The sequence below is a fragment of the Schistocerca serialis genome, chromosome 5 (genome assembly GCF_023864345.2).
Source record: "Schistocerca serialis cubense isolate TAMUIC-IGC-003099 chromosome 5, iqSchSeri2.2, whole genome shotgun sequence".
Classification (NCBI taxonomy): Eukaryota; Metazoa; Arthropoda; class Insecta; order Orthoptera; family Acrididae; genus Schistocerca; species Schistocerca serialis.
In genome coordinates, this window is record NC_064642.1 from 827,027,843 (window position 1) to 827,051,713 (window position 23,871).

Here is a 23,871-nt window from a genome sequence, read left to right on the forward strand (position 1 = left end):
TGCTGCCTCTGGCTCACAGGGTCCTGGGTCCCGGGTTCGATTCCTGGCCGGGTTGGGTACTTTTTCTGCCCGAGGACTGGGTGTTCATGTTGTTGTCATCACGGTTCGTGAACGTGGGCGAGATCGGACTGTGGAAAGATTGCGACTTCGTACAAGGGCTGATAACTGCACAGTTGAGCACCCCATAAAACGAACATCATAATCATCACCCTGAATAATGTGTGATGTTGACCACTCGACATTTCCAAGACTACCAAGAGAGAGACAGAGAGAGAGAGAGAGAGAGAGAGAGAGAGAGAGAGAGAGAGAGAGAGAGAGAGGGAGGGAGGGAGGGAGGGAGAGGGAGGGAGTTTCCGTGATGTGACTGCACAAAAAATACAGCACAAGGCAGTCAAGTGATATCGCGCAAAACAAGAAACTGTCCATCTTCTCATTTTTGTCCTCAACCAAAAATCTGGCTGGCTTACTCACTTATTCTTGATGCTAGTCTTTTGACCTGTAACCTTTAGTTTTCATCTGCCCTCCTGTCTTCTTCATTCCGTCGATCAGAGTGGTGTACTGCAGCAATTTGTGAGCCGTGTTAGAGAGCGAATGGGAAGTTCCACCAGCGTGAATGAGTTTTGCTTCCAAGTAAGGGTCTTTTATTTAACCTTACAACTCACATGTAGATAGTTTTTATAGGAAAATCAGATGCATTTAAATTAGCATTGTCTGATGAAAATTATTTATTTTGAAATAAATATTTGTGTCACATTAACAAATTTGTATTAAATATTTCTAAATAAAACCTATCTTCCCACTTAAACGCAGATAAGTAGTACAATTGTTAGAAATTATATAAATATTTTTTTACATCAGAGATATCAATGGCAAACTTAGCATGTAAAGCCGTTGTAGGGCACTCACTTACTGCAACTTTCTTCCAATAACAATAATACAAAACATATATGTAATCTGTCAACATCATTCATTCCCATATTTTTTTGTTTTATTTTTGTCTTTCTTTTATGTTGCTCAGTACATATATAAAACTTAATGAATCCCATGTATGACAACGTGAGAATAATACAGCAGATAGATATTTAATTAAGTGTGCAATAACAATACCAGAGTAAATGTATCAAATATTTCAGGATGTTGTAAACACACTTTTCTTAGAAATCTGTTATGGAAACATCTATCATTCTGCAGCGTAAACTACTATTATGTGATATTCGACACTTGAGTATCCTTTTCAAAATACATGTCTGGAATTTCCATTAGACATAGCATGACTGCAAGGTTCTGCAGTGCAAAATGCTGAAGACTAATTTATTTAAAATAACATCCTCTTATGAAACAGTTTCTACTGAATAGAACATTTTTAAACACACATTTTTCACACATAGCACCATGTAGAACAATAAAACTTTGTAATTCTTGCTAATTCACACATTTATAAAATTTATATTTGTGCTTTTCCAAAACCTGATATAAATTACATTTATTTATACATTCACAACATATTAATCCTACAATGCGCATTGTCTCCTTTCCAGAAGTACCATCTCAGTTTGTCTATTAGGAGTCACACAACGATGATCACAATAACAGTTTGTCTCTCAGATGTCTAAATTTCTAGTAGTTAAATTAGTACAAAGTGAAAGCAATCAGTAAGTCCAAGGATCGAAGCAGAACACATTTTTTTAAATAATGGTGTGATGGTAATTCTACTTGTGAAAACGTGTTTTTATGGTCAGGGAGCACAAATTTTGATAAACCAGCTTAACCTTTCTCTTAACGTATCACAAAGGAGCAAAGCAGCATTTGAAGTACTCTGTCTGTAATACCAAAGAAATCGGAACATGTAGAGTAATGAGGAATGTTCTTTTGTCTTAGTTTTCTGGGAAGAAATGCCTTTACCACAATAAAAAGATGTGTTGTATCAGCAGCTTATGTTATACTTTTAATATCGTTTTTATATAACTTTATCACTTTGCCTGTATGACAGAGCTGTTACGACAGTCAAATACTCGAGTTTGTCCAGATATTCTTCCAATTACAGCCAAAAATTATAGCTGCAGAACATGTAAAAAATGATAGTCTCTCAAAGATTAACAGTGAATTTTGAATGAGTTGCATGTAAGAAGACAAGTGAGTTAGTAAACAACTGAGGTAATCTTCAGCGCCATAACTATTGAATAGAGTACACAATAAACCTTCACATTTGTGATGCTATATCGTTAAATTTTACCTTAGTAGAACCATAACATAGCGATTTTTCTATGATAGTTTTAATAAAAGACCGGCTGATTTGAAAAGAACTTGCACGTATATTTTTGCCTTATCAGTGCAATGGTATAGAACAACATCTGCACGTTCAGTACAAGAATGTTGTTATATTGCGTGTCCAATTTATATTGACCATCACAAACAACTTTTTGTCCACAAATAAAACAAAAAAATTGTGTCATTCAATTGTTTATCTATCAGGACGACATCAACCAACATCATTGCCTTTTGTGTAGCTTTATTCGTTATCAAGATATTATATTTATTTTAAATAACATCTGGTATCCCTTATTTGGTAATCCACTTTCTCTGCATAAAACCTGTTCAAAAACGTCTTATAATGTACCGTTCATGTAAACATGAGGGAGTTAAATACAAAACACAAAACTGACTGAGGTTGCTGTACTAAACTGACTTTGACTCTGCAGTAGTGGTACACAGTGTAGCCACCCAGGCTGATGTAACCCGCCGCCAGGTGGAGTTGACAGTAAAAAAAAATGGAAACACAAGGAAAATGGACGCCAGTCATTCCCTCAGACATCTTCTGTTGAAGATTTGTGTGGAAACAACGGAGAAAAGATGGTACTTACCTATGAAACAGAACTGCATTGGCAGAACAGTTATTACAACAATGTTTTCTTGTTTACTATATGGATGCTTGTAGTACACTTAAACAATATGTTGTGCACATTATTGATTTAAAACTGTGTCACCATTACTTTCCTTCACTTTTGCTTGAAGGTAGGCGTGATACTACTCTGACAAAGGAACTCTACTCAGAACGATATCCTGATAAAAAAGATACCTTCCTGATGGAACCCAACTATTGCTGCTTCAGGAAGTGTGAAGGTTCAACGGGAGGCAACGCAGTCATCATAGAAATCGCACAGTCGAAGCCAGTGAAGCTGCGCTTCACCTTTCTGTCGCCATGAATCCACACGTAGACACACGGCACATGATATCGCATTCCTAAAGCGAGCGTACATGGCACGTGTGCAACATGTTCTTCTGTTTTCATGTACATTTACACCAGGAATTGGACGAGAATCATTACCTGCATCATGTACAGATCTGTCAGTGCGCTCAGCCCAAATATTCGCTAACTATAACTTCTGTGATGTTCTTTTTATCAATGAATATTTCTTCTAAAACGCACAGGCAGACACAAAGAACATTCACTGTTGGTCCACTGTAAACTCGCGGTGGCCGAGATATGGAACATCAGTGTCGATGGAGGATTGATATCTGATATGGGATACTTTTATTAGCCCTTATTTCATCAATAGTAAACTAAATGGTGCGGCATGTATCTTTGAATCGTCGAAGTTACAAGGAAAGCATTCATAATGTACTTCTGGTAGTGAAATAACACTTGCTTGGTAAATATGAAGAGGTCTTTCTATGGTTATTTTGACTTTCAATACTTCAAACAATTCACGTTATAAGATGTATTAATATGATATTCTCTCAAGAATTGTAGAAATACTGACTGAGTGACATTTCCTGTGGAAAATCTCAGTACAATCTTCGTGTACTACCAGTGTGAGTTACAAAAAAAGTTTTTTAAAAGGTTACCAACTGTAGTTAAGCAAAGGATAACGTTTGGTGCTAGTGTAACAATGGCTATTCATGCACAGACCAACTTTTCTGATTGAAAAATTGGATTGTGGAAAAAACTGGATTACAATAAAAGTGAACATATTTGTTCACCAGACTGAAATCCAAAGTTACAGACTATCAATGGCAGAAGAAGCTGAAATATGAGCAAAATATGCTTGTTTCTGTTCTCAGCCGAGATAATATCGCATTGTAGGATTATGAAAATGTCAAAATGTCACGAGGAAAGGAAACATCTGACACTGTCCACAACTGACAGTATGCAATACTACAACACTATTTAATTCACGGACATGATGTATACGTTAAAATTTCACATTTCGCATGGACACAAAGATTTATTTCAATCCCTGAAGCAAATACGTAATACAGACATAGTGTTCCTTCAATAAAATTATGGCTGTACCTCACCATTTCCTCAATGAACGGATTCTAGCAGGACGAGCAACTTGACTCAACTAGTTAACATCACAATTTCTCATTCCAGAACTGCAGTGATACTTTACCACAAATACTACTCTGACATTGACTGAGAAATATTACCAAAATAGTATTAATACCGTAATGTTAACAGTTTTCAGTACACGATTACTTGAGATAGTCAGCGGTTCTTTTCCAATGTATGGTGCAATGTAGGGGAAATAAAATGCGAGTCAAATTTTTCTTACAACGCTTTAGTTTGGAAAGTTTGAATTGTACTGGTGTAATCCGCTGTAGAATTTTTTGTTGTATTCTGAAGAAGAAAAGTCCTTTAAACATGCATTTAAAACTTTTGTTAGACCGCTCCATTCAGTTAATTCGTAACATTTGGACTCACGAGAATGTCACAGAGTCTGAAGTTGAAAACTAGCTTCTGAAAAACACAATAATATTTACGGTTTTGCTATCAATAATATTAAAGTGCACAGACATCCAAAAGATTTAACCGTGTAGCTGTTGTGGCAGGATTTGGTCGGGAAATCCAGAGGCGCCAGTCGATGTGGGGTGAGGCTCACTCCTTGAGGCTGGTGAAGCGGCGCAGCTTGACGCGGAGCCTGGGGTTCTTGGCCACCCGCTGGACGCGCAGCTCGCAGCCGGGGCCGGCGCCGGCCAGGAAGGACACCTCGAGGCGGCCGCCGTCGCGCAGCGCCGCCACCAGCGCCTTCGCCGCCGCCGCCTCCATGTCCCTGACGCTCAGCTGCAGCGCCGTGCCGGGGAAGCGGTCGCGCACGCAACGGCCCAGCGCCGCCGCCTGCGCCTGGCTCAGCGGCACCCCCGCGGCGCTCAGCCAGCTCAGGTAGCTGAGGTTGGCCACCACCGCCTGCAGGAACAGGTGCTCGGCGGGCGCGCGGCACGCCACGTCGGCTGCGCGCAGCCCGTCCACCTGCAGGTGGCTCAGCGAGCACGCCTTGAGCGCGCGCCCCACGCAGCGCAGCGTTCGCTCCGCGTCCTCCAGGCTCAGCCGCCAGTGGCTCATTCGCAGGCTCTGCAGCGTCCGGAAGCTGGCCGACAGCGTCTGGAAGAAGGCCACCAGTGCCTTGTCGTCGACAGTCAGCGGCACGCCCGTCCCGGAGACGCTGCTCTTCTCCAGGCTCAGGTCCAGGTCGCTGAGGTGCGTGAAGCCTCGCAGGAACGGCAGGAGCAGAGGGCCGCGGAGGGCCGGACGGTCGTTCACCGTCACCTGCACAGGCAGTGCCGTTCCCGACGAGTACGTTAAGCGGACACTTTGTGGGAGGAAGTATAGAAAGCTGGCAAACACAGCATAACAGAAGACAAATAAGCTCTTTTCGGCAAGAGCTGTGTAAATATTTGGTCATAAGCAAAATGCCTTCTCTCTGCTGCATTGTTGATCTTTGTTACCCCACGTGTATTTCCCTTCTTATGTCAAGTGGAAAATGGACCTTCCCTGAACATTCTGCAATATTATATTGTTTTGTGTTTACACATACTGATTTCAGGTATCAGTTCATGCCAGAATTACTACAAAAAGAAATACTGTAGTTAAAGGCGGCTATCTGATTTGGTGAAGACTGCCAGTCTCGCTAGCGGGCTGAAAGCAGAGCTCACCATCTCCAGCATCGTCGACAGGACTGACTATGGACCTTTGGTACAGAGCCGAGTGGAGGGTCTGAATCAGAGGCTGAGACGGTTCTGCGACCATGTGGGCTGCAGATTCCTCGACTTGCGCCATAGGGTGGTGGGGTTTTGGGTTCCGCTGGATAGGTCAGGAGTCCACTACACGCAGCAAGTGGCTACATTGGTAGCAGGGGTTGTGTGGCGTGGACTGGGCGGTTTTTTAGGTTAGATGGCCTTGGGCAAGTACAGAAAGGGCAACAGCCTCAAAGGGTGTGGGGCAAAGTCAGGACATGCGAGGACCAAGCAGCAATTAGAATTGTAATTGTAAACTGTCAAAGCTGCATTGGTAAAGTACCGGAACTTCAAGTGCTGATAGAAAGCACCGAAGCTGAAATCGTTATAGGTACAGAAAGCTGGCTGAAGCCAGAGGAAAATTCTGCCAAAATTTTTACAAAGGCACAGACGGTGTTTAGAAAGGATAGATTGCATTCAACCAGTGGTGGCGTGTTTGTCACTGTTAGTAGTAGTTTATCCTGTAGTGAAGTGGATAGTTCCTGTGAATTATTATGGGTGGAGGTTACACTCAACAACCAAGGTAGGTTAATAATTGGCTCCTTTTACCAACCTCCCGACTCAGCAGCATTAGTGGCAGAACAACTGAGAGAAAATTTGGAATACATTTCACATAGATTTTCTCAGCATGTTATAGTCTTAGGTGGAGATTTCAATTTGCCAGAATAGACTGGGACACTCAGATGTTTAGGACGGGTGGTAGGGACAGAGCATTGAGTGACATTATACTGAGTGCACTATCCGAAAATTAACTCAAGCAATTAAACAGAGAACCGACTCATGGAGATAACATCTTGGACCTACTGATTACAAACAGACCCCAACTTTTCGACTCTGTAAGTGCAGAACAGGGAATCAGTAATCATAAGGCCATTGCAGCATCCCTGAATATGGAAGTTAATAGGAATATAAAAGAAGGGAGGAAGATTTATCTGTTTAGCAAGAAGGCAGATTTCAGACTACCTAATAGATCAAAACGAAAATTTCTGTTCCGACACTGACAATGTTGAGTGTTTATGAAAAAAGTTCAAGGCAATCGTAAAATGCGTTTTAGACGGGTACATGCCGAGTAAAACTGTGAGGGACGGGAAAAACCCACCGTGGTACAACAACAAAGTTAGGAAACTACTGCGAAAGCAAAGAGAGCTTCACTCCAAGTGTAAACGCAGCCAAAACCTCTCAGACAAACAGAAGCTAAACGGTGTCAAAGTTAGCGTAAGGAGGGCTATGCGTGAAGCGTTCAGTGAACTCGAAAGTAAAATTCTATGTACCGACTTGACAGAAAATCCTAGGAAGTTCTGGTCTTACGTTAAATCAGTAAGTGGCTCGAAACAGCATATCCAGACACTCCGGGATGATGATGGCATTGAAACAGAGGATGACACGCGTAAAGCTCAAATAATAAACACCTTTTCCCAAAGCTGTTTCACAGTTTGTGCAGTTCCTTCTCTAAATCCTCGCACAAACGAAAAAATGGCTGACATCGAAATAAGTGTCCAAGGAATAGAAAAGCAACTGGAATCACTCAACAGAGGAAAGTCCACTGGACCTGATGGGATACCATTTCGATTCTACACAGAGTACGTGAAAGAACTTGCCCCTTTCTAACAGCCGTGTACCGCAAGTCTCTAGAGGAATGGAAGGTTCCAAATGATTGGAAAAGAGCACAGGTAGTCCCAGTCTTCAAGAAGGGTCGACGAGCAGATGCGCAAAACTATAGACCTATATCTCTGACGTCGATCTGTTGTAGAATTTTAGAACATGTTTTTTGCTCGAGTATTATGTCGTTTTTGGAAACCCAGAATCTACTCTGTAGGAATCAACATGGATTCCGGAAACAGCGATCGTGTGAGACCCAACTCGCTTTATTTGTTCATGAGACCCAGAAATTATTAGATACAGGCTCCCAGGTAGATGCTATTTTCCTTGACTTCTAGAAGGCGTTCGATACAGTTCCGCACTGTCGCCTGATAAACAAAGTAAGAGCCTACGGAATATCAGACCAGTTGTGTGACTGGATTGAAGAGTTTTTAGCAAACAGAACACAGCACGTTGTTCTCAATGGAGAGACGTCTACAGACGTTAAAGTAACCTCTGGCGTGCCACAGGAGAGTGTTATGGGACCATTGCTCTTCACAATATATATAAATGACCTAGTAGATAGTGTCGGAAGTTCCATGCGGCTTTTCACGGATGATGCTGTGGTATACGGAGAAGTTGCAGCATTAGAAAATTGTAGCGAAACGCAGGAATATCTGCAGCGGATAGGCACTTGGTGCAGGTAGTGGCAACTGACCCTTAACAGAGACAAATGTAATGTATTGCGAATACATAGAAAGAAGGATCCTTTATTGTATGATTATATGATAGCGGAGCAAACACTGGTAGCAGTTACTTCTGTAAAATATCTGGGAGTATGCGTGCAGAACGATTTGAAGTGGAATGATCATATAAAATTAATTGTTGGTAAGGCGGGTACCAGGTTGAGATTCGTTGGGAGAGTCCTTAGAAAATGTAGTCCATCAACAAAGGAGGTGGCTTACAAAACACTCCTTCGACCTATACTTGAGTATTGTTCATCAGTGTGGGATCCGTACCAGATCGAGTTGACGGAGGAGGTAGAGACGATCCAAAGAAGAGCGGCGCGTTTCGTCACAGGGTTATTTGGTAACCGTGATAGCGTTACGGAGATGTTTAGCAAACTCAAGTGGCAGACTCTGCAAGAGAGGCGCTCTGCATCGCGGAGTAGCTTGCCACTGAAAGACCTAAGTCGGAAGGAGGCACTTGCAGTAAATAACATTCCGTCAGAGTTGCTGGTATCCTTGGGGAGAAGACGAATTTGTGGCAAGATACATTCGGAGGAATCGAGGGATCACCAATATAGTACTGGAGGGAAGCGTAGAAGGTAAAAATCGTAGAGGGAGAACAAGATATTAATACACTAAGCAGATTCAGAAGGATGTAGGTTGCAGTTGTTACTCAGAGATTCAGACGTTTGCACAGGGTAGAGTAGCATGGAGAGCTGCATAAAACCGGCTTCGATCTGAAGACAACAACAACAACAACACGAAAAGCAGAACAACATCATCAGCTAAGTGATAAAGTTGACAAAAGTGGGTGGTGAGTGACCGTGAGTGACGGTCATTGAAAAGAATTGTGACGGGAAATAAGACGACGAGAGCTGCAAAAGTCACAGCAGAAATGAACGGAGCGCTCACGAAGGACTCATCAGTGATGCAGAAGCACGGAGCCGTGAAACGTAGCCAATGGAAGAACGTTATTTGCTAGGAAGAGAAGTGTTTCACACTGTTTGCAACCTGTGGCCGAATTTACGTACAAGACTGAAAATTATGGGCGTTCGGTGGTAACTTGAGCCGCATGGTTACTCTCCAGTGTTGCATTTGCTAAGGATTTTGTGACCACTTTGGCTTTTCGTGTTGTTATCACGGCACAGTGTGTGATGCAGTGTTCCAAAACGACACACACAGCTCACATCGTGCAGGACTGGTTTTGTGAGCACGGGCATGAATTGTCGCCCCTCCTCTGGCCACTACAATCACCAGATCTCTTTGTCGTCTACGTTGGTAAGAACGGTGTGTGATCGCTATACGTCTTTTCATCGTTTCCTGAACTTGGACTTATTTTGCAAGAAGAATGGTACACTGTTCCGTCAAAAACCGTACAGAACCTATAGTTATCCTTCTGAGGTAACAAGATGCAACGTGTTTCGTGCACCTCATTACGCACGGTAATGTGTCGTGTTTTTGACGTTTCCATATTTTTTTCGTCCAAACCCTGTTCATCGAACGTGGTTGTCGTGTTTTCATATAGTCTTGTTATGGTGTTCTGATGAGCACAATTGGATGGATATCCTTGTTTCTTTATTATGATCTATAGTTCTTCCTTACCAACTTTATCAATGCCTTTTCCCATATCAACGAGTGCTCAGTGGTGTCTCGAACAAATTATGCATGCTTTTATATGATCTGCTTCGTCATAAATACTGCATCCGTTTTCGATATTCCTCTTACGGAAGCCCATCAGTTCTTCACTTAGTGAACCAACTGATATTATTTTTAGTCTGCTGTTCAGGATGCCAGAGTAAATTTTTATGGATCTTCCAGTAAACTAATCCCTCTGTAGTTCTGGCAGCTGCTTCTATCACATTTTTTTAAAATAGAAATAAAATTTTTCCTTGTTAAAATGCTCTTGGTACAACACTTCTTTTCCGACAGTCACGAAATAGATTTACCACTCTCAGATGGAGAGCAATTACACCGGATAGAATTTCGTTGTTGATGCTGTCCATGCCTGCTGTCCTATTTTGCAAGAACATCGTAGCATAAATAAGACTAATAATAATAATAATAATAATAATAATAATAATAATAATAAATGATAATAAAGGACATCATAGCATGAATGGGCCACACCTCCCAACTCTATACATGCAATTTCCCTATTTTCTGTCTCTTCGCCTCCATACAAAACGCGTTTCAATCGTTCGACCTATTGCCTGCCGCTGACTTGTGTTATTTGCCTGTACTGTATCTCTGTGTGCTTTGTTAAGGATTTTCATTGTGTTACATACTAGCGCTTGCTTTCCGTGGACGCCATCTTCGATTATGTTTACGAACCATTACAAAGATTCTTGTTGGGCCTCTTTTACAACCTTTTTATCAATATTCCTCTTCTGTTTGTAAATCTGACGATTTTCTACTGTTCGTTTGTTAAGATAACGGAGATAGACTTTGAGGTCGCTTCAAGGTCTGGCGGCCAGATTTTGAGCTTCCCTTCCCAACGCATATTGCTCTTCCTATCCAATACTCATCAGCAGCCTTCGTTATTGTTCTCCTTGTATTCTTTCGTTACTGCTCAGTATTGCCATGTCAAAGCCACAATCAAGTCAAAATTCGAAAGGCAAGTCATTAATGAAGTACAACGCTTAGCAGTGTAAGCACATTTATTATGGACAGCAGTGGACAAACAGAACAGCATATAACTGCCCCGCGAATGGAGGATTCTGCTATTTATACAAATATCGAAAATTCCAGAATATCTAAATATGGCAAAACCCGAGAACTATCTAGAAATGACAAATAAGGAATGGCATTTAATTGCTTATGATTGTATTTGAAGTCTGGACCCACAGCAAGCCGGCCAGTAACGGTAACCGCTAGTCACGCTGCACGCGGTACAGCTGACAGCACATTCTGAGAAAACTTCGCATATCAAAAATGTGCCGAGCGGTCGGCAAATCTCTGACTGCACTTATTTTTTCCATGTCGGGGCACAACTACATTGCCATTCACTGTGTGTCTCAAAATCCTTATCTTGGGTGACAAAGAGGCACTTTTTCGAATTCAGATCTGTACACACATCACGATTGTCAGGCAGTCTAGATGTTCTTCAAACATTGTTAAAAAAAAGAGACAATGTCATCCAGATAGTTAAGGCATGTTGTTCATATGATCAATGGTGGCTAGAGTCTTACATTTTCCAACCTTCATAAACTTGAATTCTTGGCGATCACGTCAACTATTCTTGTTACGAACACAGTTTTTTTCTACTCTGTCTCGTAAACTTCGATTTACCAGTAGCCTTTCTGCGTATCTGAAGTTGAGAAATACTTTGCTCCTTTCAATCAGTGTAGGGCATCATCAATGTGCGGCAATGGGTATACATATTTTTTCATGATTTTGCTCAGTCATCGATAGTCGATGCAGGAACGCTACTTGTCGTCCCCCTTCTTCACAAGGACCACAGGGGAGGACTGAGGACTCGCTCAATGTTCAATGATGTCGCAGCATCTTCTTCATTTCTTCCCCAATCATGAGTCGCTCAGCTGGAAAAATCCAATAAGAGAGCTGCCTAATGTGATGTTTTACCATAGGCCGCTTGATATCTCTTTTCTCCACTCTGGATTTGAAAGCTTATGTCAATGGGCACAGACGGGCTGGCGCTGCCTGGAGTTGTCCATCGGCCAGATCAGATCCTGTTAACAGTTTGGTAGTATCTTCCTCCCTCACATTGTCTGTAGCGTAACACGATTCTACATCGATGCCACTGAGCTGTCCATTCTGGACTTTTTCTGCAGTTCCTACATGCTTACCTTTAGGGATGATCTGTGGTTGCTCATACAGTTAATAATCGGAAGTTCTCCTCGATCACCTCCAATTTTGCTATCGTCACTGGTATACACATACCTTTCATGAGTCTGAATAGCTTTTTTCAATCGATAAACACTTAAAAGTTTAACTGAGCATCCAGACTGACAACTGGGATTCGTCTCGTCGATTACATAGTCAATGGCAAGCAATTGCACAGAACAGTCTTCGGGACGTGCGCCGGTTGGAATACCTTAGTCTACCTGAGACTTTGATCATTGAGAGTGTGTGATTGCTTGTGATGCCAGCAAGAAGTTCCATCTGAGAATAAAATTATGACTGTATTATATTAAATGACAAATTCGAGGGACTGTGTTCCGTCATTGACAGTTATTCTTGCAGTACACGTTCCTGTCGGCTGGATGTATTACCCATTTACGACATTCGACACCATCGCTTTCGAATCACGAGATATAGTCTTCTTTAGCTGGCAACAATAAACATCGGACATTACAGAAAAACACTAGTACCCAAGCAGACTGGTCGTCGACGGTGAAGTCGATGAGATTTTCCTCGTCTTGGTGAAAGTCGTTCATGAAGGATTTTGATCTGGGACGTCCTGACGTCCAAAGATGGTTGCCTCGCTTACTTGTTTTGAATTTGGCGGCTAGGTGAGCGGCTGGCACCTCTGTAGGGCGACAGGGAACGGCTGTGGCGTGTCGGAGAGCGGTCCCGTCCGAGGGTCCGGGGTACAGCGGTGGGCTTCGTCCCGCAGGTCGCCTACAGTCGCCTGAAACTGACTGTCGTCAGCACAGCTGTTGTTACGGCTGACGTCTGGTGGCGCAGTAGGCATCGGACGCTCCTGTTCTTCGAATATACTCTTCCAGGTTTACGAGCTGCGTCATTTCGAATAAAACACTTGAGCTTTGGACGGAAATCTGTGCCATCGCCACCAGAAGTAAGAACCAATATGGTAGTATCAGCAAAGAAGGTAGCACTATAAACCTAAGAACTGGAATCAAAGACTTTGCAATTACTGGATACCGTAACTGACCTTATGCACATAGACTTTGAATGGCGAAAAACAAGCGGAATTCATACCCATTAAGATACGTATGTGGATCCATAAGTGCTATGCTGTACAAACCGCCAAAGATCAACTGGCTGTCATCCTTCCAGTCGGCTTTCTATCTGATTCAGTCTCAATATTACCACAAAGCTGGTTTGTTGTTACATACACATTTCATTACAGTTTAACTGTCTGGTGATTTCACTGATGTAATTTCATTTAATTCATATTGATACCTTTTGTTCCAACGATTTTAATTTACTTAGTGTATGTAACGATGTCACGGTAGGCAGCAGTCCTCATCATGTCCATTCGTTTCGTGGTGGTATTCTCAGAGGAATATCATTCAGTAGGTGTTTATTTATTTATTTTTTAAATAGGAGGAAAACTGGATGAAATGAATGTATGGTTGGAACCTGTATGTGTTCTAGGACGGAAAATTTATTAAAGTCATTGCTTGTACTATCCAAGTGATTCGGCTTTTAATATTGGCACATCAAAAATTTTTATTTCTTAAGAAGTGCACAATAACGGTGTCATATGGGAGCTGTGGCTTTTTGTTTTCTGATGGATAGTCTCTGCAGGGAAAGACGTTCATCTACTGATGCTACTTTTACTTTCTAATAGCTCACTGAAATAAAGCAAAGTTCTACCAAGTGACACACTTAAATTTATAAATTAAAAAAAAAAAAAAAGTCTTCGATAATTTTTTAAGAGAAAAACTATGGAATAGAAAGAAGGATGTATGGAAACCTATAATTTCGGTTGGATATGGAAAGAAATCTGTCAGAGAAGGTGACAACGAACAAAGGACCGAGGCGTGTCTGCAGTATTTCACATTAAAGGTCACAGGTGTCGGTCACCCGCTTAGAAGAGCGCGCTGGTCGCTCTGGAGAACTGAGACGGCGCAGCGGGACCGCCCCCAGGCGGCCACGTGACCCCCACTGGCCGTGGCTGAGGTGAAGTCGAACCGCGTGAAAACGTAGCGGCAGGCGTTGTCTCTCCTGTCTCTCTGAAACTTCCTGTCGACCGTGCCCGACCGCCACAAAGGACGTCAGCCGTAGTGGGCGCCGAGCGCAACGCAGCCCCTCCACGTCCGCGCCTGCCGTCCGAGATCAAGTAAGGGACTCACCGCAACATCCCGGAGTGTGTGTGAAATCCTATGGGACTTAACTGCTAAGGTCATCAGTCCCTGAGCTTACACACAACTTAACCTAAATTACCCTAAGGACAAACACACACACACCCATGCCCGAGGGAGGACTCGAACCTCCGCGACCAGCCGCACAGTCCATGACTGCAGCGCCTAAGACCGCTCGGGTAATCCCGCGCGGCCGCAACATTCTGTATTATCCCACGCCACTCATCGCACACTAGCGGGAGACTAGTGGCCCACGCTGCTTTTGAAGTTGGCCAGGACTGGGCAGCCTGCACTGCTAATCAATGGCGTCACACAGTGTTCAGTGACGAGTACAGTTCATCCCTACCTGGGATGGTCACTGTCAGCAATTTTGCAGCCATCTGGGGATAGATCCCACGCTTCGAATGTTTCGGAGAGAACAACGGCATTATTGCTAGCGTCACGGTGTGAGGTACCCTCGGGCAGGACTGCAGATCACGGCTAGTAGTGACTGAAAGAATTCTGAAAGCACAACAGTACATCGCATACGGCTTGCGTCGTCGCGTGTTACCTCTCATGCGACAGTATCCTGGTGCTATTTTTCCGCAGGTCGATGCTCGTTCACACATGACACGTGTCTCTACGAACTGTTTCCGTGACGTTGATGTAATACCGTGGCCAGCAACGTCCCCAGATCTGTCCCAGATGAAACACATTTGGGATTACCTCACTCCCGAGATGTCCACAAACGACCAGCCTGTCCCCTCATATGCTGCCAGTACCAATAATCAAAGGCCAGAGAAAACTCCTGTCATGACTGCAATCGCAGTAGTGGACACACGTATCAGCCAAATTGCACCACCCTGGTCATGGACGGCATCTGGGGATGATGGAATGGTAGGAATTTGGATGTTATCAATACGTCCAGAGCCAACACTTAGCAGTGATCGATATTGAATCGCTCAATTTTACACAAACTATACATGAAATACCCACGATTGTGGAGACAGTCCAACACAAACTGAGTATTTATTCACTATTCATCTACCTGAAAGGCGCCGTGAAGGCCGCAGCTGGTATTTGTCCCCACAGCTATGTGAAAGAACTGACTAGCCAGCCGACTGGAACTTTCCTTTGTACCCGCCGCACATGACAGTCTTAAGCCAGAAGTGTCAATTCGTTCTGGCCACCAGCTCCATCCACCACACACTCTAATGGCCAGCAGAGGCAACAAACAATACTGGGCGAAAATTCTGGGATGGATGGGCATTTGTTTTTCTTACGAGTGGTAACAGTGCGTTTTAGGAAGAGAGACGTAATCGTGATATAAGCGACCGTTTGTTGCAAACACGTTCGGAACGACTATGATACAGTCACTGTGCATAAAAAGCGTCTTGATTGTACGGGCCACACAATTATCACTAACGATATCCATGTTAAAAACTATATATGCTTTATAATTCGAGGTATGCTGTTGGTCCCGAATGAAGTGGTCTTTCATATAAATAATACGACGTTGAATATACAAGGTGATCACTGGGGTGTGTATTAACAGACCATAAGTGCGGATGCACATAGCCAGCGTGTAAGCTCGTAATAAAATCATCTCAACGAATTTAGAAAGTGGTTCGGCTAAGGAACGTGGTATTAAGCCGATATTTGCAACTCCCTCTTACCCCTGCTAGATATTTCCCACGCTAAAATACAATATTTGCTACGCATTCAATCTCTATACCATGAAGACAGTATAACAGAGGTTCTGTGATATATCTTCAGTATCATAGGCGAATGTGGGGGATGGTTGGTTGAGAATGATCACATACAGTAGATAGTGTGCTATGTGAGGAATCACCTAAAAATGTAACGCTAGATTGAAGTTGTAAGGAATGTACAAAATCCTATACACTGGCGTTTCAGATCTATAATGTTACGCTTTCTCGTGGAAATGCTGTCTGCGATTTCGAATCAAATCTCTCCATGCAAGCACATACTTGTGTGGATCCTATGGAGGCGTCTTTTAATGATTACAACCAACAGTGAATCATACGTGTGGCACTCTCACATCTCGAAACTCACCTTTTTCGAACCTGTCTGCTGCAGTAAAACTCCAGTGTGGTTTCAGACAGTCTCTCTGAATCTTGTAACTGCTCCTCAGTGCCTGCCCTGCTCTCCCTGCAGCATTGTCCGTGTGGTTGATCCATTTTAAGTCGGAACTGAGAGAAAGTCGAAGAGCCCCATATCTACAACCCTCTGCATCCTGTGGAGAAACAGGGTCACGTGAGTTGATGCGAAAGGACTGTGTTTTAACCACTCGGTGGAAACGGGAGCATGTTGTCGTAGCTCCGCCGACCATGTACAGTGTATAAGGCTAGCGCAAAACCTAGCTTTTTCCTGGAACATGAGGTAGTAGAAAAGACAGTACAAGCAGTTGGTAGGGTTTCTTATCGGAAAAACGACGAAGACTTCACATCATACAGGAACTGGAAGATCGACAAAGATTTTGCTACTGCATTGTGGTGTGTTTCCAAACTACATACAGATACTGCAGTCTGAAGGAGATCTGCGTATCTCAAGGTGGATTCATGTCTATCACTCAAACATATCACTCTCTCTATCTTTCGTCATTATTTCGTACCATCTAATAGAGTAAAACTACTAAGTGTATGCAATCAAACTCTTAAGTTCCATACCATGCTCTGTAATAGCGTATCACTAACATCGCCTGGTAGAGAACCCGATGAAATTTTACCGTACCGTGTCTCTCTCTTCCAATATATTGAAAACAAACACTGCCTGCATGGCGACAACGACTATGCGTTGTGACCCCATTAAATATACACATATTGATTCACTGGAGCAGGTGGTGAGTGAATATAGTCGCTCTCAGAGACCTGAGTAAAGTTTCATCGCCTGTACTGGAAGAAGGCCACATCGCACACCCAGTCCTCCCGCTGGTGGGTACACCTTAGGACACAGAGAGAATCTCACGATGTAAAGCATGATGCACCGACCTTCATCCTATCCCTGACGTAACGCACTGTGGGTCCACCTCTAGAGAAAAATGGCAAATAGCTCTGAGCACTATGGGACTTAACATCTGAGGTCATCAGTCCCATAGACTTAGAATTACTTAAACCTAACTAACCTAAGGACATCACACACATCAACGCTCGAGGCAGGATTCGAACCTGCGACCGTAGCAGTTGCGCGGTTCCGGACTGAAGCGCCTAGAACTGCTCAGCCAATGCAGCCGGCCCACCTCTAGAGACCATCTGGATATAATGCATAGTGGATTCACCTTTAAACCCTATTCCGGATGCACCATATTGTGGATCTACTTCTGAAATTCGCTCCGGATATAGCACGTAGCGGATCCACTCTTGAAAACTAACTCGGGTCTACTCTGGGTCATCGAAGCCATCCACAATACTTGTACAGACACAGACATACATAAAACAGAGAAAATTCGCTGCAACTGCAACATATGTGGTTGGAAGTGACTGGATGCATTCGAGTACACTGCTATACTATACTGTCTGACTAATGTGCTGTTCTATCTCATACACACAAGAATGATACGAATGACTGTCGCCCACAATCCATACGAGATCTAGAACACAAATTACGCTGATTGAAGTGATCATGTGACGTCATCATGAATCTTTAGAGAATAAAAGAAGATGTGACGCCTTAGACCATTGTTATTACTGGAGAATCTAGTCACTCTTGTTAGAAATGTTGGTAATATAAATTATATCAAAGATGTTACTGTATTTATCAGGATGAATTTAAAAGTGCTTACACCCATTGCAGAAGCGTTTTGCTAAGAGTATTTCGCTATTTGCAGAGCTGTAGCACTCTCGAAAATAATGTACAAGTGGTTGAAATCGAGGCTTTGCAATTGGTAATATGCGTGCAGAATATCTATGTGTATGTGTGTAGAACTGTCAGCGGTGGATGGTTAAAGTTCAAAGCATAACGTGATAACTGTTCGTCTATAAATGACGCTGTCAGAGAGATGCACTCCGTAGGTACAACGAAGGGAAACTGTTATGACACCAGACCTGCAGTCGACACACTGTCAACTAATGAATAACTTATTTCTTAGGTAAAAAAATAAATACGTGAAAGCTATAGTTTGTAGATGACATGACAGGGTTGCGGGTACGTATCAGAGTTGAAGGTATAAACGGAAATAACAAAGCATGTCTGGCAAGCAATAAGAGCATGCACTTAAGGGAAAACAAAATGGGAGCAGCAACAGAAATCAACTCCCTGATGCAGATCCCTATGCGATGAGAAGGGAGTCAAATGAACGTGTACAACTCTTTCCAGGCTTTGAGTTTTCATCAAGTGCAGCACTACGTGAGTCTGCAGACGAGCTCTCTGGCGAGTCGGACCACTACACGGAAGTGTTTCCAACACGTCCATCATCTGCACCACTTGTTGAGTCTCGAAGCGACTGTTAACTATACTTTTCATGATCGTCCTATGCATGCATATGGATCGTCAGAAAGAGGGGAAGTCTTAGGATTTTTTAGTAGCTTGATGTATAAGACACGTAAATATCCTCGTAGAAGATCAAACAACAAATGGGTATGTCAGCAGTATGAACATATACATGTAACATACGGTCGAAAGATAAGAAAAAACGACATGAAATCGGTGAAATAGAAGGAAAACCTGGTATAACCGCGAAAAAATTAATGTGAAATACGTAAAAATTGAGGTAAATATGATGAAATAATTAAAGTGGAGAAAACGTAGCAAAACTACGAAAATTCACTGAGAATACATACAACTACAGAAAAAATACCGTGAAATCAGTATTCATCGAAGTCAATAAAATTGCGTGTTCTGGAGGAGACTGCACTGATGCTACACATCCACACGTTAATAATGGAAAGATGTGGTGTTCTAGAGTGGTGGTGTCAAGGCAGAGTGGCTATATCATCCCGCACATTCGCAATACGACCTAACATCGGACCGTGACTACTGTGTGCAAGAGGAAGGTTACCAGAGGCGGTTGTAAACTGCGATATGACTGTCAACATCTTCTGTGTTTACTGATCGTGATGTTTATTTCTTCCTAAGATGTCACTGTTTCTTCGTAAGCATTTTCAGCCGCCTACGATTATTTTATAGATCTGTTGTGAACATATCATAATTTCCGAAACGTGATCGTGCTTCGCAAACAGCAGGCGTCATACACCTCCGGAAACCTGTGTAGTGTTTGTGTTGTGAAGAATTAATGTTTTCTTTGATGTGCAATGTAGTTGCTTCATCACCTTAACTTTGTCGTCATAGTTTATCAGAGAGAAACTTGAAGGGAGAATGTATATCATGGGCTGGAAATATATTTATTCCAATGGAATATTAACAGCGTTGCATTCCACGTGGCTAACAGGTCGGAAACCGCACAATTCCGGCACTATAGCGTGTTTAATTGTAGAACCGTATAGCCCTTGTGTGTTTATGTTCTAAGATCATTTCTCTCTTTTCAATACCTTCTTGGTATGGACTCCAGACACTAGAGCAATACTCGGGAATTGAAAAGAAAAGTGACTTAGGTACATTGTTTCAAACTCCATCCGTCTGGAGCCCCAGCATGTATAAACCACATGTTTGTTCCTCTTCTTAGCTGTCAGTTACTTCACTATAACACTGTCAGATGTTTCGGGCTCATACTTGTTGTACCCAATAAGGAATCCTAGTCTCCTCAGTAAACATGCATCTAGACAGATCCAAATGCAAATGGCTCTAAGCACTACTGGACTTAACATCTGAGGTCATCAGTCCCCTAGATGTAGAACTACTTAATCCTAACTAACCTAAGGACATCACACACATCCATGCCCAAGGCTGAATTCGAACCTGCGGCCGTAGCAGCAGCGCAGTTTCGGACTGAAGCGCCTAGAACCGCTCGACCACCGCGGCCGGCGCCTAGACAGATCATGTGTACTTGGTTGGGTGCTCTGAGTAACATTGGTATGAAATAGTCTTCGCCAAATGGTAGCTACGATACAGGGATGAGAATGCCAGTCTGTATCACTGGTGTCAGTCGGTTGTGCCAGTGTGGAATGCGTATTATGCTCTTTGGAAAGCAGAGTACTGGAGTGTATTTATTAGGTCTTCCAGATTCCATATGTTGCAACGTCTTCCACATTTTGGCCAAAGAAACATCACTTCTGTCTTCTTTTTCTACCAGCCTGCGTGTGTGTTGTGGGAGCAGCTTACCTTACACTGTGCGATGTCCAGCTTTCTGTGGTAGCCAATGGATCAAAACATGTTAATGTCGGTTTAGCACGTGGCATGGTGGAAAAGAGAACAACATGTATGGCACTGTACACATCTGCAAAATACACTGATTGGCTGTGTCACAGCGAAACAACAGCGTATGAAACTGCTTACAAAGCTACAACACAAGAAATCTCTAATGCGAATGATAGTCTGTGGGATACGGTCTTCTTCCAGTACAGGCGATGAAACTTTACTCAGGTTTGTGCGAGCGAATCTATTCTCTCGCCACCTGCTCCAGTGAATCAATATGTGTATATTTAATGGGGTCACAACGTATAGTCGTTGCCGCCATGCAGGCTGTGTTTGTTTTCAATATATGGGAAGAGAGAGACACGGTACGATAAAATTTCATCGGGTTCTCTACTAGGCGATGTTAGTGATACGCTATTACAGAGCATGGTATGGAACTTAAGAGTTTGATTGCATACACTTAGTAGTTTTCCTCTATTAGATGGTACAAAATAATGACGAAAGATAGAGAGAGTGATATGTTTGAGTGATAGACATGAATCCACCTTGAGATACGCAGATCTCCTTCAGACTGCAGTATCTGTGTGTAGTTTGGAAACACACCACAATGCAGTAGCAAAATCTTTGTCGATCTTCCAGTTCCTGTATGATGTGAAGTCTTCGTCGTTTTTCCGATAAGAAACCCTACCTACTGCTTGTACTGTCTTTTCTACTACCTCATGTTGCAGGAGAAAGGTACGTTTTGCGCTAGCCTTATACACTGTACATGGTCGGCGGAGCTACGACAACATGCTCCCGTTTCCACCGAGTGGTTAAAACACAGTCCTTTCGCATCAACTCACGTGACCCTGTTTCTCCACAGGATGCAGAGGGTTGTAGATATGGGGCTCTTCGACTTTCTCTCAGTTCCGACTTAAAATGGATCAACCACACGGACAATGCTGCAGGGAGAGCAGGGCAGGCACTGAGGAGCAGTTACAAGATTCAGAGAGACTGTCTGAAACCACACTGGAGTTTTACTGCAGCAGACAGGTTCGAAAAAGGTGAGTGTCGAGATGTGAGAGTGCCACACGTATGATTCACTGTTGGTTGTAATCATTAAAATAGGTCTCCATAGGATCTACACAAGTATGTGTTTGCATTGAGAGATTTGATTCGAAGCCGCAGACAGCATTTCCACGAGAAAGTGCAGCATTATAGATCTGAAACGCCAGTGTATAAGATTTTGTACATTCCTTATGACTTGAACTAGCGTTGCATTTTCAAGTGATTCCTCATATAGCACACCGTCCACTGTATGTGATCATTCTCAACCAACCATCCTCCACCTTCGCCTATGACACTGAGTATATATCACAGAACCCGTATTACACTGTCTTCATGGTATCGAGATTGAATGCTTTGCAAATACAGTGTTCCAATATGTGCAAAGAAAATGGGTATGTCCGATTTTAAGGGATGTGTGGATTTGATGTGGATTTCAGTTCACCAATAGCGATAAGGGGAATGAAAGATTTTACTTTGCTCTTTGTCGAATGTCACGAGGTTGGGTCTGCAATCATAATATTTAATTTTAATTAGACTGATAAGTATGTGACTGGTTTCCTAGGATGACTGTGCTGGCCATTAGAGTGTGTGGTGGAGATAGCTCGTGGCCAGAACGAATTGACATTTCTTGCTTAAGACTGTCATGTGTGGCGGGTAAGAAGAAAAGTTCCAGTCCGCTGGCTAGTCAGTTCTTTCACATAGCCGTGGGGACAAATACCAGGTGCAGCCTTTTGGCGCCATTCAGGTAGATGAATGGTGAATTAATACTCAGTTTGTGTTGGGCTGTCTCCACAATCGTGAGTATTCCATGCATAGTTTGTGTAAAACTGAGCGACTATATATCGATCACTGCCACGTGTTGGCTCTCGACATATTGATAACATCCAAATTCCTACCCCTCGAATCATCCCCAGATGCCCTCCATGGCCTCCGAGTTTTGGCACTGGCGGTGCAGAAGGGTCGGTCGCACCACAGGTGAACATCTGGGAGGTGAGCGAGCTGTATGTGCGAGTGTTTTCAGTGATCTCAGGCACCTAGCCGTGACGACGGCTAAGATTGTGGCTTATTGCTTCCCAACACATTGCACTGCACTCTGTCTTGTAGTGTTATTTGTTGTTGTTACTACCCTATCACTCGGTAGACCCTTTCCTCATCCTTCTTAATCTTGGTGTAGCTGAGACAACAGACTTAGGAGCTCTATAGTGCTTTATAAAAGACACTCAGCTAACCTGCACTGGTTGAGAATTCCACAAGCATGACAGTATAAAATCACCCCGAAATTTAAAATTCCAACTATTATTGTACACAGTATCGATTCCAATTGAGACGTCAAATTTCCGAATCGACAATTTATTGTGTCCGATAGTTATACTGCGAGCACACACATAAATCCAACACCTCTGCAGATTGCTTAACGACATAGCACGCACCTGAGCTGAAATTTGAAATTCTGAGCTCCCTCCAATGTAACTGACTTCCTAACAAATGACCTTACTGTGTCAGTATCCAGGAATAGTAGGCAAGGGTAAAAAATCCAGAAGGGTTTGGAAATTAGGTGGTTATCAGGATCGAATACCACCGTATACCAGTTTTAGTATCCTCCAAATAGGATGAAGGACATAGGTGGGTTTAGTGTGGCACATGACAGACGATATTTACTTCTTCTAGAATGTCTTTGCTCCATTTGCTACAGGTTTCCATAGCAGTTGAATTGTGAGAAAAAAGGTATATACTGATACCACTCTGCATGAATGACGAGAGGGGTAGGGGATGGGTATGCAAGGGAAGAGAGATGGAGAGGACATCTTGCTCTATGTTTGTTTACATATGTTGGTTCAAACAAAAAGGAAGTAACAACTTGAGACAGAGAGAGGGAGAGAGAGAGGCAGGAAGTAAGTCTGGTGTCAAATTTATAAGGGATGCCACTACAGGGGCTTTGTTTGCACTTTTCACACTAATTTTTCCTGGTGGGGAGGGGAAGTGGTGGAGGGGTGGGGAGTGTTGGTGGACTTCCGAGGTGGGGGGTAGTTAATTTACCTGTTTAATTAATTAGTCAATTAATTTGATATCAAAAGTTTGCTTGTATCCGTGAGGGGGGAGGTGGGGTGGTTTAGGGATTTCCCAAAGGGGTGAGGGAGCAGGAGAGGGAGGGACAGGGGTTTCTATCAAGGACAGATATGCCCAGGGTTCATAAATCATCGCCCAGAGGGTCATAAATCGATTAGAATAACAATATGTCAAGG

At 43.0% G+C, this 23,871-nt stretch overlaps 1 protein-coding gene across 1 annotated transcript in view; it reads right to left on the bottom strand.

Moving 5' to 3' along the window:
- Positions 1-707: 707 nt before the first annotated feature.
- The window catches only part of LOC126482252 (uncharacterized), a 163,694-nt gene continuing 140,530 nt past the window's right edge, over positions 708-23,871 (bottom strand). The window contains exon 13 of the mRNA XM_050106232.1: positions 708-5,548. Coding sequence (XP_049962189.1) covers positions 4,880-5,548 — 669 coding nt within the window. The 3' untranslated portion in view covers positions 708-4,879. The remainder of the gene's footprint in view (positions 5,549-23,871) is intronic.